Source organism: Ptychodera flava, chromosome 9 (assembly GCF_041260155.1).
Source record: "Ptychodera flava strain L36383 chromosome 9, AS_Pfla_20210202, whole genome shotgun sequence".
Classification (NCBI taxonomy): domain Eukaryota; kingdom Metazoa; phylum Hemichordata; class Enteropneusta; family Ptychoderidae; genus Ptychodera; species Ptychodera flava.
In genome coordinates this window covers 44,578,102-44,595,929 of record NC_091936.1, presented here as the reverse complement: position 1 = coordinate 44,595,929, position 17,828 = coordinate 44,578,102, and the positions used below count along the sequence as shown (strand labels likewise).

Below are 17,828 nucleotides of genomic sequence, written 5' to 3'. Positions count from 1 at the left end.
TGGTCATCATACTCACACAAAACTGCACCAATGCCATGGCCAGACATGTCTGTCTGCACAACAAACGATCTATTATAGTCTGGAACTGCCAGAACTCGTGATGATGCTGAAGCATCTTTTAGCTTCTGGAAAGCATACTCATAGCTCTGAGTCCATTGAACATTAGTTTGGCTATTTTTACACGTCAGCTCAGTCAATGGGGTTGCAATGTCAGAGAACTTTGGGATAAACTTCCTGTAATATCCTGCTAATCCCAAAAATGATCTGACATCATGCTTTGTCTCTGGTGTTGGATAATTGACAACAGCATTAACCTTGTCCGCCATAGGTTTTATTTTTCCAGTTCAAGCATCGTTACCAATAAAACAGACCTCACTGCCACCAAGATAGCATTTAGTTGGTCTAGCAGTTAGTTTACAACTATGAAACCTCTCAAACATGCTACGCAGGGGTTCGACATGATCTTCCCATGAATGATCATGTGGACCCAAGTCATCGATGTACGCTTTAGCCTATTTCTCTGGGCTGATTAAATGTCTTATCCATTAGCCTCTGAAAAGTGGCTGGCGCATTTTTTATCCCGGATGGCATAACAGCAAACTCGTACAGTCCAAAAGGAGTGATAAAGGCGGACTTCTCCCGTGCACGCTTGCTCAGTGGAATTTACAAATATCCCTTTGTGAGATCGATAATCGATATATATATTTGATCCGACGATTTCCTCAATCAATTCATCCGGTCTGGGCATAGGATATGCGTCAGATACTGAGTTTCTTATAGTCTACACAGAATCTTACTCCACCTTGTTTTTCTTTCTGAACTAAGACAATTGGCGATGCATAGGGACTCTTTGATTCAGAAATAATTCCAGCTTTCAGCATTTTCTGCAGTTCATCTTTAACTGTCTGTTAAGCTGCCTGTGGTAGATGATACGGCTTCTGACAAATCAACGTTTTGTCAGTAGTTATCACATCGTGTTCTACCTGATCAGTACAACTAGGTACATCAGTTAAAACATCACTGTACTCTTGCAGTAAGTGTAACAGTTCCGCACTCTGATCCGCAGTTACCGAATCCGCAATTACTACATCTCTCCAAGTCTCGTTGCTTTGATCTTTCAGTGTATAGTACATAGAGTTTTTCTATGTCCTTTTTGCAAACAGCATCAACAGTGTCAACAAAATACACTGGTTTATTGCTCTCTTTCCATGCTGTTAGCATGTTGATATGATAAACCCGCTTAGGTTTTCTACGGCCACCTCGCTCAATTTTGTGATCAACGTTTGAGACTTTCCTTACCACAGTGAATGGTCGTTGCCACTGCGCACTCAACTTATGCGTGGAGGAAAGTAAGAGTACAAGTACTTTATCGCCGTTCTTAAAAGAAAGTTTCCTTGCTCCCCTATCATACCATCGTTTTTGTCGTGCCTGGGCTTTTTCCATATTCTTCTTGACAATTTTTCTCATTTGAGCAAGCCTTTCTCGCATCGTTATTACGTATTGCACTAAGTTTTCCTCCTGTGAACTTTTCTCAGTCCACTGGTCCTTGATCACAGTGAGTGGCCCCCTTATATTTTGAGCATACATTAGCGCGAAAGGTGAGAAACTGGTACTCGCTTGTGGTACTTCTCTGTATGCAAAAAGAAGAAACGGCAAAAATCTGTCCCACTCTTTCGGGTATTCTGCTACAAAATGTTGTAACATAGCTTGAGAGTCCTGTTAAATCTCTCACTTAACGAGTTTCCTGACACATGATACAGGCTAGTTGTAATCTTTGAGATATTCAACTTAGCACACATATCAGTCATAAGATGTGATATGAAGTTTGTACCCTGGTCCAATACAACTAAAAACTTCGATCAGTGCCGTCGCAACAGTTTCGGACTTCCTGGTCTAGGATAGCCAAGACCTTAGGATACCAAGTTGCATAATCCACAATGACTAAAATAAACTTTTTTATGCGTCGAGTCCTTTTCAAGGGACCCACAATATCCATTGCGATTAACTCGAGCGGTATATTTATAATAGGCATCGAAACAAGAGGAGCTTTCTCAGATGCTCTCCGTCTTGTCAATTTTTTACATAGACCACAACTCCCGCAGGATTCTGCAGCGTCCTTGAAAATACCAGGCCAGTAATAGTACAGTAGCAACCTCTGTTTAATCTTTTCAATGCCAAGGTGTCCTGACAGAAGTATGTCATGTGAAGCTCTCAGCAATGCATTGCGACATTCTGCAGGTACTACAATTTGTCTTACTTCACGCACCTTATGTGAAGAAGTCCACTTGTGATACAATAATTTCTCACGCCAGAAAAATGCTGATTGATTTTAGAATGAATGCTTTATTTGCATCTGCATGCTCTCGCACCTTTGCAAGAGTAGGATCGGCTGATTGAAGTTCTAACTTTAATATTTCAGCATATTCCTGCTGACATTTTAATCCAGTGGAAATGTTCTTGGATACTTTAGCAGTGACGTCATCACCTTCCTCGTCATCACTGATGTCACTTAGATCTAATTAAGGTAGATAAATACCAAATCGTCCATTTTTCTGTCAATTTTTCAAAATTCTCTGAGAATACGCCTTGAAATAAGACCCAGAATTGAGATGTGTCGCCAGTTCAAGATAAGGAATGGTTTCCATGTAATTCACGATTTTTAAAAATAAAAAAAAATGCATATGGCTATCCCGGTTAAATCGGGGAGCTTTTGTAAACATTGTGGACACATTTGCATCGCTGTATGCATAATCCCCCTTGAGTGACACAACAGTGCGTGGCACTAGCTAATTTACATAATGGCGTGCTGTGACTTCTCCAAACACAAGGATTACTTCTGTCTGTAAACAATAAACCTTTATTAAATTTTTGTTGAAGCCTAGCCCAATAAACAAGTATTCGTCCAGTTCCAGACATAGTCTACACTAGAAAGCAAGTCATTTTTCTTAGTGTGGTCAAGACATCGTGTCAACGACGATTTCTCAGCAGTGCGACATTTTATCACTCTTTGCTTAGGGTTGGTCGGAGCCTGCACACGCCGCTTCACGGTGGTTGACGTCTTTTTCGCCATGTTAGATAAACAATTACAGTGTTCATTCTAGGATTTAAAAAGAAGAGACCACTGTGGGCCCCAACTCTTGTCCCAAGGGGGCCATTTTAGAAAATCGGGGGCCATCATCATCACACATGTAAAAACGTTGAATTTTCTGCACAAAATACTATAGTCAATCAAGTCAAGAAAAGGAGAATACTGGAGATCGGGCGCCCCTTAACCAACCAAGCCTACTGCAAAGTTGTCCATTGTACGTATGCAACAGGGCCAACGATGGCAACAGCAAACCGTTTTGTTTGATTCAATTGTTTACGTAACTTATGTGATTAATTATTGATATGTCGGACTTGAACAAATGTACAAATTGCCAAGGACTGTGATTTGACTATGGAAACGATCATGATCAAAGCTTAGCGCACCGGTAGGATTTCTCCGAGAGTTGCCCTCAATTTGCACACATCGACAATTACTCATACACTGATACAGCACGAGAGTGTAACCCGTACGACCTAAATAAAGTGATCGATACTTCAACTTTTAAACATAACTCGTATGTATTAGCAAATTTACGATCATTGGTTCTGGCGGAAGAGTTTTACACAGGGGTGTTGTTCTATGCAAAGACCTGGCTACTCTGGAAAACGAGATGTGTCGGACTTAAAATGTGTTGCTCTTCAAAACAATCATAGATGTTTTCCTTGCAGTGTTCAACATTTCGTTTGTATGGACGGTACACGTTGCAAACGCTTCAATTTAAGGGACTGCCCGATCATCCTGGGTTCATCAACTATACTGGCGTTAAAAATCCGAGTGGCGACTAGCTTTCCACCATTATGCAGCGGCCAGTGCTGTTGTTTTACATTCATCGCCATGCCACATGCTTACGGCTCCAATACACCGTTGCCCCTACATCAGTCCTTTCTACCCAGCTTCCTATGTACCACCATATATGCTGTAGTGGGTATTTAATTGCAAAGGTTGATGGGAAACTGAATCGTTTTACATGTCACACTATGACTGAGGTAATGACCTTCGGGGAGCTATGCGAATGTATGAACTACGTGAACTCTGCGTGATCGAGCCATTCATATGATGTTGCACCCTTAGTGGCGCATCAAACGTAGAAATGAGGGCTATTGGAGATTTTATTCACGCGAATTGCGCAATGGCGTCTCCTAGAATTAACTCTGCAAATAGTGCGATAGTACACTATCAAGTCGACGGTTCTGCAATGTCTATGTAGCGTGTGAGGGGAGTTTGATCTGGGAATGCAAACAAGCTTATTTACATATGAATTTAGGACACGCCCGCTATCAGTAATGACGGCTGACGTCATTGTTTTTCCCACTGAAGCCATTCGCTGTGGCAACACGCAAGGCTCCAAAAATTGGTAGTTTTCCGCGATTTATTTTATTTTCCTGGGACTTTTTCTCTGAAGAACTGTCATTCCCGGCAGACATCATCACTACGTAACAAAGTATGCCCGTGTTGAGGCTCATGCACGTTTAATTATCAAATGCCGTAGCGTAGAATTATCAAAACATGTTTTTGCGTTTTTCTCGAATTCAATGTGTGAATGAAGTACTCTTCTTTGGCACCTCGTCAATTCGCGCTCACAAACACTAGCTGCTTGAAATTCACACTGTCCATTCGAAACATAATGAACTCAAAATCTGTGTCTGGGATTTACTTTATATGCCTTTGGTTTTTTTAATGCGCTCTTAAAGGTGTTGGACGAAGGTGCTTTTCAAGGAATTTTAAGTATCACACCATATAATTTGAATCGAGCCTCCGAAAAAAAAATCGCAGACACTGTTTTGAGGTATATTGTAAAGGCTTGTCAGTGAAGAAATTGCAACCGGAAATCTTGCAGCGTATTCGCGTAAGGCGGGAAAAACCGGTTTTTGGAAGGTACAGCAAAACGCTTGTCACTTGACTCTTATGCAAATAATGACCGTGTACTGTGCTTGGTCGGATAGCTCTATATCAGGGCTTTCAGAAAATGTATACTTTATTGGGGTTTGGGACGTGTTCAATTGAGAAAAAAATAAAAATCTGAAAGTGTCTAAAAAGGTATTTATCATCCTTAAGTCTCATCAAACAGTTCGTCAAGGGCTGATGCATCATGGGAGGTATCATTACACTCACTCCCACTGTTTACATCATCTGCTTCACAATTGTTTGAATTGTCCTCATCAAACAATCTGGAGATACCCACTGAATCATCATGTTCGTCACGTGACCCATTTACCTCTTGAATCTTGTGACCATTAATGCATGGCAATCCTGCAAGGCAAGCGCATCCTCGCCTAGCAGGACGTCCTTGGGTATACCTTTGCACACCCGTATACGTAAAGGTCCAGTTAAAATTTCACTTTTAATGTGGGCTTTGACAACAGGCGCCTTGTGCACTGCTTCATCTGCAAAACTAATATTGCAAGTCTCTCCTGGTAAATAGTTAGATTGTGGTATAACCTCTGGCTTTACCAAAGTTTGACAACAACCCGTGTTCCTCTGAATACTCACTGGTTTACCGTCCAAACAACCAACATAAGTATTTCTCCCAAGTAGATACTCATTACCAAATTCAGCCCAAATGTCATAGCCTTTGTCACCCTGACTTCTGACATAGCCAACGACCTTTGTCTATGCTGAACCTGCATTTTTATCCGACTTTTGTTTAGGACAATTTCTTGCAATTGCCAAATAACCTGTTTTCCGACAAGTATAACATGCAGCTGAGGGCTTTGACTTCTCACCGCTCTATGATGAGTTATCAGACTTCTTTCCCTAACACTTTTGCTGCTTATTTTTATTGTCAAAACTTTTGAAACCCATCTTCTGTTCAGTCCATTGCTAGCAGCGCTGGAATGAGCAGATTAATATGTCTCACCCAGTTTTATCAATCCTTTAAAGTTTCCAGGATGCCTTTCCTTCAACCATTTTTGCATTTGTTTGGGCACGACCTTTACTAATTGCTCTATTATAAATAGTTCACGCACCCTTTCATACTTTTTGTCCCCACTTAAAAATGGAACCCACTTGTTTCCATCCAGCGGTCAAAAGTATCGGCAACAATATCGCCCCACATACAAAATGTCTCTTCAACTGCATGTTTGCGAGCTCTAAATTTAATTCTGTATGACTCTTTAGTGGGCTCATATTTCTTAAATACGGCCACCTTGACCTTATCAGAATCTAGGGCTTTGTCTTCCTTCAACCTAGAATATGCCTCCTGGGCCTTACCATCGAGAGTCGGAGCTAATTTCTTTTGCAAAATCCTCTTAGGCCAACTGTACGTTCGAGTTAGCCTCTCGAATGTACGAAAATGAGTGTAAACATTGTCACCTTCTTTGAACTGAGGGAGTTTAGCAGTCCAATCATTGAACTCACAATCCGCAACATGCGAATTTTCCTTTGATTTTAACTCCATTTCTTTTTCAAATCGTGGGCGCGCTTTTGTCTTTCTGCCGGTTATTCCTGCTCACGTTTTTCTCTTTCAGCCTGCAATTTGCGTTTGTGCTTTTGTTTTTATTGCACGTGTCTTTCTTTTTCTGTATTTATATGTATCCTTTCCAATTCTAAACGTTCTGCATAATTTGCCTTCTCTTGTCTATACAAATGCAATTTGAGCTTAAGAATTTTATTTTGATGCAAGAGGTTTTCAGTTAATTCTTTTCCTCTTAAACCACTTGCTGAGCCATAATCATCATTCGGCTCTGTCCTAATTTTCGTTTCATCTTTGACTTCTGACATACTGGGAAAACTTACTTCAGTATCACTATCGGACATAAGATCACTGACTCGATAGCACCCCTCGCACACAGCTGTAGTAAATGATATACACTTACCTGGTCCCCCCTAGAATGTAATGGTATCAACCACCTGTTGTGCTGACCCCGCCCAAACTAGTGTAAATTTCTTAATTGAATGCTAGTGTTTTAAAGGCTTCTTATCTTTGATTTTGCCGCTAATGAAAAGATACACAATGGCACAATCACAAAAATGCAGATTGCCTGTCGTACGATTTACGCAGGTACTTAGTTAAGGGGCGTTCACCCCAGCAAAATAAGCTATCTTTAGATCTTTAAGATTTTGTTTCAATAGGTGTTTATTAGTACTTACAGTCTTTTGCGTCAACAGAGTGTGTTTTTCCGCGCAAACTGAAAGATTAATTAGACACTGAAACAAAAAAATTGTGAAAATTTTTCTGCACACAAAATTTTCAAGAAATTCAAAAGTCATGTAAAAGAGAGTCCGGTTGCTTCAATGAGAGTGTCCGAGGCAAAGTTCAATTAAGTTCACTGCACATAAAAACTCTTTTGTGTTCTTAATTTTCCGCCGTTGACTGTGAACTGGTCTTCTACTAGCAATGATTGACTTTTATCCGCTCGAAGTCTTCTCCTGGACAATGTTGACACTCCAACTTCCCGTCTCTGGTTTATTAGCTCCATACACATGGCAACGTCTGAACCAGTATTCAGTTGATCAGCAAATTCATTTCTGCTACAACTTTATCTCAAGTGGACTGGGAACTCTGCTATGCTGGCACACACCAATACACACACAGGACGACAATCTCCTCCAATGCAGATAAAACTTCCCAAAGTTTTCCAGTTTTCTTTCAGCAGATATTTAACTTGCTGCTTGTTGTTACAATAGCCACCACAAGTGCTTGTTCTGAGTCTCTCAGCTTTCAGTAGCACACAGTTATTTGTTAAAGTTCCAGGCGTGTGTCATACACAGCTCATAAAGTTGCTTATTAAGTACTCACAGGTTAAGGTTTGTTAAACCAGGCTTCCTCCAAGTCCGTCTTGCGAATGTGAGTTAGAGTCGCACAAGCTGGCACCAATGTTGTATAACCGAGGTTATGATGGTATTGTCGGTTATGTGGTGGCTTGTCGGGGCTGGCAAGCCTGGTGCTCCAATGTTGAAGAGGTGTAAGGAAGACTTCAGGCAGCGAGTTCGTGTAAAATCTAAGATGCTACTTTATTTAACTAAGCAGTAAGCTACGTACAATAGAGGTTAGCTGTAGACACTGACTTGAATACACGTGGGCCAAGACAGATATACATGCCCTCATGAATAGTAATGACAGCTCATGAATAGTAATGACATGACACCATGTCACAGGGATAAATTTAAGGCAATAAATTACTTCTTAGGCTGTATCCCCAATATGGCGCCTAATGTGAAGAATCGTTATACCAAATTATTTTGATGATAAAAATTCAATGAAATAAACTTAGCACCCTGTAAACCGCCTCTCGTCAGTTGCAATTGGTTTTATGACACTATCAAATAATTACCGCTCATGGTAGCTGTGATGACAACGTGTTATATCCCCTTTCACATAGATCAGTACATATTTGGAAACATGCACACTTAAACATCTAACAAGTACGATGACAGAGAGAGCTCTTGAAAATGCATCATTCAAAATGCAAAATTCAAAATCCAAAATTCAAAATGCGAAATGCAAAATTTAGAATAATTTTGCATTTTGAATTTTGCATTTTAAATTTTGCATTGTATACAGCCTTATAATTGAGTACGTTCGGAAGTAAAGTACGCATGTGACTCCAGTAACACATTATGCAGCTTTTAAATAAACGTTTGAATGAATATTTTCTCTTTCTTCGAAGTAAATAGTCTTGCGACAGGAGCCTAAATAGTATTTTTTTTGTGAAATGATAACTTTTATTCATATAGATAAGTATACTGAAAAGTAAGTGAGGCCAGCAGAAGTAGAATTTTACACTGAGGCTCCCATATGTCAAGTTATATATACATGTATATCGCCGGAAAAGACAAAAAATGCTCTCAGTTTCTTAGGTGTTTCCTTTCTGTCTTGGCAGCCGTACCTGCTATCTTCGTCGAACCAAAGCACAAGTTTGCATACTACGGCGACTACATGGCAGTAGCTTGTTGGTATTATAACTTGCCATGGGCTACCTGGTACCGGAACACCACAGACGGCTACCGGATAATCGACGCCCCGAACGCAAGGGTCAGTAGCTACGAGTGCGTATACATATATATTGATTTTGAACTTTAGAATGCTCCTCTTGGACAGATTTGTAGAACTCTTAGACTTTTATCATTCTTTCCTGATCTACCACTTGAGGGGCTCATTTCAACGTTCTCGGAGTAAAACACACCGCAATAGCATTTTGAAAATCGAATTTTTTATATTTCCACATAGAGTTAACACAGGGATGACAGACATTTTGAATTTCAAATATCGGTAAATGTTAGGTAATTTGTTGCTCTTGTACCAAACTTTTCATCGTGACCCCTGATTTTATTCTTGACTAGGTAACATAATGGTTAAGATTGCAAAAATTATTTGACGTGTATATGTCAGTCATATTTTGTTGTCCTCGTGCTAAATTTGAATGACATCAGTCGAGGCAGGCCTGCATAAGGGCTTTAGACATGGATATGGAAGCAAAATGGCCGCCTTGCGGCCATATATGAGCATATCACAAAACCAATGGATGTGCGTATGTATGCTATTGTCATGTGGCGTGGTCGAGTGGCAGTTTGGTCACAATCGTCCGGTACGCATATTGTTTGTGGTTCGTCGTACCTTTATCGGTTGCCCTGTAATAACGCACATAAAGGCGAGTGATCGCCAATGGCATGCGGCATCAGTGACGTTGGTCCTTAGGCTGCGTTCACAAAAAACTGTGAGTGGGATTCGAAATTTGTGGGGGTAGTAGAGGGGGGACTTGAACGTTTTTCTTTGCCTGTTGGGGGGGGGTGGCTGAAATTTGTTTTGTTCCCTTTTACTCTTACATTTTCCGATTCCAAGATTTGGTAGGTGGTTCGATAAAAATGAATACCATTTATATGTCATCAAATTGTTTTAATAAAATGTAGGAAATAATTAAAACATTTTATCATATTTCATGACTTTTATCTCGAAAAAATTTGAACATGTATGATTTGTCGTAAACAACCTAAACTTTGGCCTAGTATAGGGCAGAAGCTGCAACATTTGATGATTTTTGCGATATTTCTACGAAATATCAACCACAGTTTCTTGCTGCATCCCTACAGGGTGCTGAAGCACGCAACATTCAGTTTGTCGACAAAGTCTGTATATATCAATATGTATTAGCTTGTATTTTAATTAAAGTCCAGACGGATAATAATTTGTCAATGAAAAAAATGCACGATGCAAATACACAGGCTGTGTTGGCAAGCTGAAAACTGGACAGTTCAACATGCTGCAGGGAGTGAACAAGAACGCAGTAATATAAACTGAACACAAATGTTGTCAAAATTATCGAAGTTAATACAGCTACTGCCAACGGGCATTGTCACTATCAGGTACTTTTCTGATACTGCAGTGTCACTGTCACAGCATACCTGAGCAGTGACAGAGATAGCTTTGACTCTGATGTACATAGTAGTTAAAGAAGAGTTTGGGTCAAATGGCGCTCATGACAGTGAAACATACTTGAACACAAGAACAGGTATGGAAGACCATGAGACTTGTAAAGTTATCAGGGATTTTTGAATTCTGGCATATGAAAATAATCAAATGTTAAAGAAAAAAGATAGGTCACCATACTTGATTTTCTAAATTTTCACATTCTCATCATAAAATAATACAAAAGTAAAACTTAAAAGTGAAGACTAATTTAAATGAAAAAAAATTGTGACTACATGGAATTATTTATTTTTTAACTGAATTTTCAATTATTTCACCCAAAATTTCAGAGATAAAAAAGTTTATTTGATGAAATATTTTAACCTTTCAGTATTGTAAATTTTGAGTGGCATCAAAATTACATATGTCTTGTGCGTTGGAAACATTTTTTGGTAGGTCACTGTGCTCAGATTTTTACAATTTGGCAATAAAACCAGGAATTCACAATTTGCCTACTCTCTCATGATCGTCATTTTGTGTGCTCTTCAGCAGGTGCCATTGACCGGGTCAGAGTTGCATTAACTCAAGTCAGCTTAGACTGGTAAATCCAAATAGTTCACTGATGTGTTTAAAATGAATCAATTTAAGAACTTGCCTTAGGAATATGACTTAAATTTACAAACTAATAATAACAGGTAAAAAAGGATCAAAACTACTTGCAATGTCAATGGGTTTTACAAGTGTAGTGGAACCAACTTTTAAAGTGTTAATTGGTGGCGAGACTTTCACAAGGATTTTGATGATTGACCAAAGTTTAAATGGATTGTTCAAATTCTCAGAAATCAAATATTGTAACAATCACTTTTGGCCCGAGATATTGACTGCGAGACCTTGTTACATAAACATGTTTGCGGGTGCATGTATTATTTGTTTGTTTGGCCTTTTATTTTGGAACATTGTAACCCCTGACACGTTAACTAACAATCGGTGCGTGTTTACTACAAACATTGGGTGATTATGGCTTTGCTATAATCATTGTTAACGTCTGGAGGGACACGCGGAAAAGGGTTTAGACCTTGACATGTATGGGTCACCACGCGCCACCTACTCCTATCACTGGCTGGATGCACTTGAGACGTAGCCTGATCTACCAACTGCTCTCATTTACCGATACCTAAACAACTTGCGTCACCCTTTCCACGTCATTATCCATGCGCATATCAGTGTGATCAAAGCTATAGATCGTCCATTTCAACTTCTGCCACGCTCAAGTTCACACCAAAAAAAATTCCCGCCCACCCTCCGCAAAAAAATAAAATAAAAAAGCCTCACTGCAGGTAGCAGCTCACAAGAAAAGATACTGTATGTCTCTATATCGCTTGCTTTACATAATAAAGTTCCAGGGGGGGGTACTGTCATGGGTCTGCCATGGGCGACCGGTAACATGTTGCCGGATTCAGGGTACCCAGAGCCGGTACCGCCACCCAGGCCGCCATGACGCCTCGTCGCCCCAGCCGTGGCAGTACATGCATAACCCCGGATTTCGGCCAAACACTTATCTCTGTGTCGTTCCTTTGCGTTAATCAATAATACACTTTGAATATAGCCCATGCTCGTTCAACATACACCCTGAAGAGCTCGCATAAATGAACTGTGATCGAAATTCTTAAATTTGCGTGTCTTGAGGACCTTTTGTACACCTGCTGGTAATTTGAATTTTCTCATGACGAAGACAGCATCATGATCAGGAAAGCCAGCTGTGATAACGCCCGATTCACCACTAAGGTGATTGTCAGAGGCATACATGAATCCGTATTCCACATATGGTGGATATGGGGCCCGGACTTCTTTCAACGTACTCGTCACAAACAAAATCAGCTGTCCAGGACTGATTTTATAATTCCTGAAGGTAAATGAAGCGTAGGGAAATAAGGGATTCTAAAATAAAGGAGTAAAAACAAAATACGGTCGATACTATAATTTCTATGAATGTTGATTTTCAATCGTAGATTTCCAATGAATCGTTTAATTTCTTCACCACTGAAATTTAATACGTGAGGCTGTTCTAGTGCCGACATTTTGTTTTGTCTATTAGTAACTCATCAAAAGACCATCTATTCATGTCCACTAACAACATAAGCATATACGATAACCAAAGACAAGAGTACCGTGACCGCTGCAGCAGCAATATTTTCTGAAGCATCATTTACGGGTTGCAAGTTCAAATTATAACCACCAACGCTGCATGCTGCTGTGACAGTCAACAAGTCGAGCCAAGGAAGCAATGATCCTTTATCACTTTTGCCAGCGACGACGAAAGTTCTCAACACTTGAGACATATCAGCAGAAATCCCGTTTTATTCTCCGATAGCGATAGTTTCCCAGCTCGTTTTATTTATAATTAACATACAATTGATGATTTTGTAAAACATAATTATTGATAATTTTTGAAATTTCATACAAAGACTGAAGTTTGCGAAGCAGAATTCTTTCAATGATGAACCCGTTCTTGGAAGTTCGGCTGGTTGTCAGTATGTCCCGACGTAACCGCTTGCACGTCCAGCCATTTGATGAATAAAATTTCACTCACATTGATGTTATAGCATGTATCAAATAAATTCCTTGCGTTTTAAACCCATGCACTTTCGCATTTCCTATGGTTGGTACAGAAAAACACGAACAACAGCTGAACAGCTTCGGCGTTCTGGAAGTTAATCTCGGACATGTACTGCTGAGCCTGGTCAAGTCAGCTGTGACCTACCCATGACTGCATAACACGGCGCATGAATTTTTTTTCAATAGTCCCAATGTTTTTCCCACTGTTAGCGTAAAATATCATGCCTGAAAGGTTTATTCATGGAAAACTAGGTCTATGACTGTGGCTGCATCGTGGACTCGCAATTCCCGTGAAGAGGCCGTATCCCCCTGCCTATGGTTCGGAAGGATACGGGCCCTACACGGGGAATCACAAGTCCACGATGCAGTCACAGCAGAGAGGAATACAGAGGGGTTGTAGGTAAATCTCTTTCATGCTCAAGAATAAAAACAAGAGGCATGTACGATTTTGAATCAGAGAAAGCAAAGACTCAAGGTTTAAATTTGCCAATAGATGCAAATTATAAATGATTGTTATTCCTATGTTAAGCCCTTGCTCTTGAAAGAATTTGATTTTTCAATTTTCACAAATAAAAGATGACGAAAACTTTACTCCGTGGGCTTCGAAGGTGTCTTCACTAGTGGCAAACAACACGGGTTTGTAGAAGTTTCTTCTTCCGGTCAAGGCTTACTCACTTTGAAGTATCCTAATGCTTTTGTTGCATTGACCTCTATATTAACAATTTAGGAAGGCTGTATGAAAGAGAAACCAAGTGGCCTAGTATACAATGGACGCTGTCTAACTGAAAGTGGATACCCATGAATGATACAATTTACTTACTTGGGAAAAGAGTTGTTCACATTTTATAACTTTAAGTTGTGCCTTTTTGGAACAAGTAAAAGATGATTTTTCGAAAACCTGTTCGTTAAACGGTTTTACTAATATCTGAACTATAAATAAACGCGTAAATATGGCAATCTCTTCGGTTAGTATCATAGGGATCATTTATTTTGGAAAAAACTTGTAAAATGCCTCTCTCAACGAAGACTTGGGATATTGGATGGGTATATACCGAGCAATCCTGTGATTGTTAGCGGATATAACTGTATGCACACACTCAAGACTTCATGTTTCTTCCATGTACATTTAATGCGGCTACGCTATCAGAAATAATATTGTTTAATTTTTTGTGCTCTGTTCACAATGAGTTGCAAAACAAAGCCGCGAAGTACGAAATAGGCATTGCCAGTGTTGAGGATTACTCTTATCATTCTGAGGTTTGGTATGCAGAATTTGAACAGTAACGGGTCGATTTGGACCGATGGTACGGCAAACCAAGGCTGGATCAAGTGATGGGTGATAGAAAACAAGTTGAGGCACAAACTCTGTATCGTTCAGATTACCGGGTGTAGATGATAAGCGCAACAATACTTCCTGCGAGTATTAGGACGTTCATCCTATAATTTCTCCTTTTTTGTTTACATAATTGTTCTTTAAGTGATTGCTTCCGGTTCAATTGGGGTCATGAGTCAGGTGTATGGCAGGCCAAGTAACACTGCCGATATTGAATTTTTTCATCCAGAAAAAAATTCCTGTCTCAAACTCTAAACACTTTTCGTACTTTTGTTTGAATTTGAACTTCTTAAATAACGTGACGAGATTTCGTTCATTACAGGCAGGACATTGTTACGATTGAATTTGTCGGTTTCAAGGATTTCAATGCAGGAACATACGTCTGCTTTGCGCATGACCAGAGTGGCGTGAACTGGACTGATGTAGCTGTCCTTGATTTCAAAGGTACGTAAATTAAGTAGATAAATCGAAGTTTTAAATTAAGAGGAGTATCTATGTACCTATGTAATTTATGCCTAGAATCTATGTATAGAATATGTTAACATATATGTTTGCCAAATAGTTTACTAAAATATAGTAAAAAAACTTTACATATACGCTACAAAGTAAAGTGACCAGAAACAAATAGCAAAACCTGCCTCGGAAATGTGCGAAATGAACTCAATATAACCTCTATGATCCCTACTCGTTGTTTTTCCTACGATGTTGTAGGCTGTATCGATCATAAATACGGAGACGCATGTAACCTTACCTGCGATTGTCAAAATGACGCCGAATGCCACAGATACCTTGGATGTGTGTGTCGTCCAGGCTGGAAGGGAAAACATTGTGAACAAGGTGAACATTTTTGCTCTCATTCGTTTAAAGCGTGACATTTGATTCCGAGTCAATTATGAATGTTGGTGCTCGCAATAATCGTTGAATTGTGGCATTTTAAGTGTTTTCCACTTCGCACATTCATCAGTGTGTCGAATTAACATATAATGTATAATGTACTGAACATAATATCGTCGTGAAGTATATGAAGTTGGGATATGTCATCTCTGCTTATCACTAGCACTGCCATATCTATCACGTACCATTGCAGCCATATTTGACCTGTCCTACGTCAAAGGGCCTCTTATTCCTTTTAATTAACATTAATATTGCAAAAATGTTCATCATTACCTTTCTCTGATTTCTCTGTTGCATATACATTAGAGTGTCCAGTCGGAAAGTACGGACAATATTGTGAATTGGACTGCCCTTGTGTAAACAATGCAACCTGCGATCACGTGACCGGAAGGTGCACTTGCTTTGACGACAAAAGTTGTGGAGAAACGTGCAACATAAAATGCGAATGCGCCTCCGGGTATAATTATAACTGTAATGCCACACTTGGAGAGTGCACATGTGTTTCAGGTAAGAAGTACGAGGCAAACCATCCGTATATCAAAGTTTTCGTAGAAACTACAGAATAATGTGACAGGGACGGGATGCTTAGTACTTCTCGTATATCAATAAGGCAGACACCCCTTGCAGTGTAAACATGCACGTGAGTGGCAAAGTCATAGACAATCTAATATAAGCTTGATTGACTGACTGACTGCAACTGTGACTTATCAAAGACACGGATCACTGGTGGTTTTTGAGACAAACGTACGACATACTAAAACATATAACTTAACAAATCAACAGTTAGCTCCTTATATTCATGGCCATCATCTTGAGTAAAGTGTGACTCTTTCCGTTCAAACATTTAAACGACCTTTCTGAATGTTTGACCCAGAGGTAAACATGACTAAATGAGGTTTCGATCAAGGGAGAAAATGACAACTATAATGATCTTAAGACATAAGGCTCTGCAAGTTTCAGAACTTACCCTTTATCTTCACGAGAAAGCTTGGGACTTTTCCCTTCCACAAGTGTATACATGTCGATGTCTTAAGTAAGGCAGTCTAAGATCATGAATATTGAAGGTGAATTATAATCCTTGAAACTCTCCCTACAAGCTGTTGGATGCCAGTTGGAACAAACTTCTCACTTTCCTGTCTACCGGAGCCTTCATTTTTAGGGGGAAAAAGAGCAGTGGGAATCAAAGGGATCGAGTTTTCTTTAACAAACCGTTAGGGGTCAAATTTTAAAATGGACAGTTTGAGAGGGGTTATTTTTTCACAAACGATTTGTATGAAACTATAATATTGCCAAAATTGAACAGAAAATTAAACTGGAATATAATATGGTTTATTATGCATGAAGTCTTGGAAAAACCAGGATTCAATCAACAATAGCACTGGTTATAATAGCAAATAAACTGTACAAACCATGCTACAGGGGTAATGAATACTGGCTTCATGTTTTCACTAAGACGCTTCTGGCCTTAAAAAGGTTAATACCGAGCCTACAATCTACCTAAATGAAGAAGCATAATGAGGATGGTAAATACTGGTGTTTCTTAATGTCACTATGACACTTCACTTTTTCACAATTAAATGTTCCTCTCTCCCTAACTTAAGGTTAGTTTTTTTCAGTACTTTTATGTTCTGTGCATGAGCTTCAGTTTCTTGTTCAACTCCCCACAGCAGGAAGAAATGCAAAGTATCTAGCTTCTCAGCAAAGGCAATATGTGCGCACGTAGAATTGTTATTGTCCAAAATTGCATACAAGTCCGGACTTCAATTAATTTATAAACAACACAGTGGTCGTGCCACTTATGGCGGCTATGTTTATCATTAATATAGGGAATTTTGTAGTATTCAAAGGGCAATAGAAAAATAAATTGCATCAGCTACATAGAGCAATCTGAAAATAACCAAAAATTACAGATAGTGTCCATTGTGCAAAGTGATGTGGTTTTGCTGTTGAAATCCGGTGCCACACCTTGACGGCACATCATGGCTACATTATGATTTTTTTATTAATCTAATCGGGTCAATAATTTTGAATTGGTCCACTTTTTACAATTGGTGAATTGCTTTGGGCATATTTTCTGAATTGATACTTACAGGGATCAATGTTTGCACGTTTTACTTTTCTTAAATTTCCACCGCCCCTCCCCCGTCCATCACAATTTTGCCATTATGTCAAGACAGAACAAAGTGAGAACTTATAGGCTCAAATGAGATCCTCAGTTGTAAATTTGTCGTCCAAATAGTTGAGTAGTGAATAATCATAAATACATTATATGAAAAATTATATAAAGAGTGAGAACAATTGGTTCTATATCCTAAGAATTATAGGTAGCTGGAAGATGGATAATCTCTATTTATTTCCTGTAGCCAAATCAACAGGTGAAGGAACTAGTAACCAGATGCTACCAATTTTGTATGCTGCAATTGGGAGTGTTACAGTTCTGATTATCGTCTTGGGCCTCGTCTGGTTATATAAGACATTGCTTCAGAATCAGAATCGACAGCTTCTCCGTGAAATGGAACTTGAGAATCAAATCAAGGTAAAAATTATTTCGA

General features: G+C 39.4%; 1 protein-coding gene across 3 annotated transcripts in view; it reads left to right on the top strand.

Annotated features, from left to right (window-relative positions):
* Positions 1-17,828, top strand: part of LOC139141146 (uncharacterized) — a 164,196-nt gene that overhangs the window by 126,246 nt on the left and 20,122 nt on the right. Inside the window, exons 10-14 of one of the 3 annotated variants that reach the window (XM_070710751.1) lie at positions 8,911-9,076; positions 14,705-14,826; positions 15,094-15,219; positions 15,583-15,783; positions 17,640-17,812. The exons of 1 other annotated variant lie outside the window; for it this stretch is intronic. In XM_070710751.1, the coding sequence (XP_070566852.1) occupies positions 8,911-9,076; positions 14,705-14,826; positions 15,094-15,219; positions 15,583-15,783; positions 17,640-17,812 (788 nt within the window). The remainder of the gene's footprint in view (positions 1-8,910; positions 9,077-14,704; positions 14,827-15,093; positions 15,220-15,582; positions 15,784-17,639; positions 17,813-17,828) is intronic. One more of the 3 variants, XM_070710752.1, reaches the window with a different exon arrangement.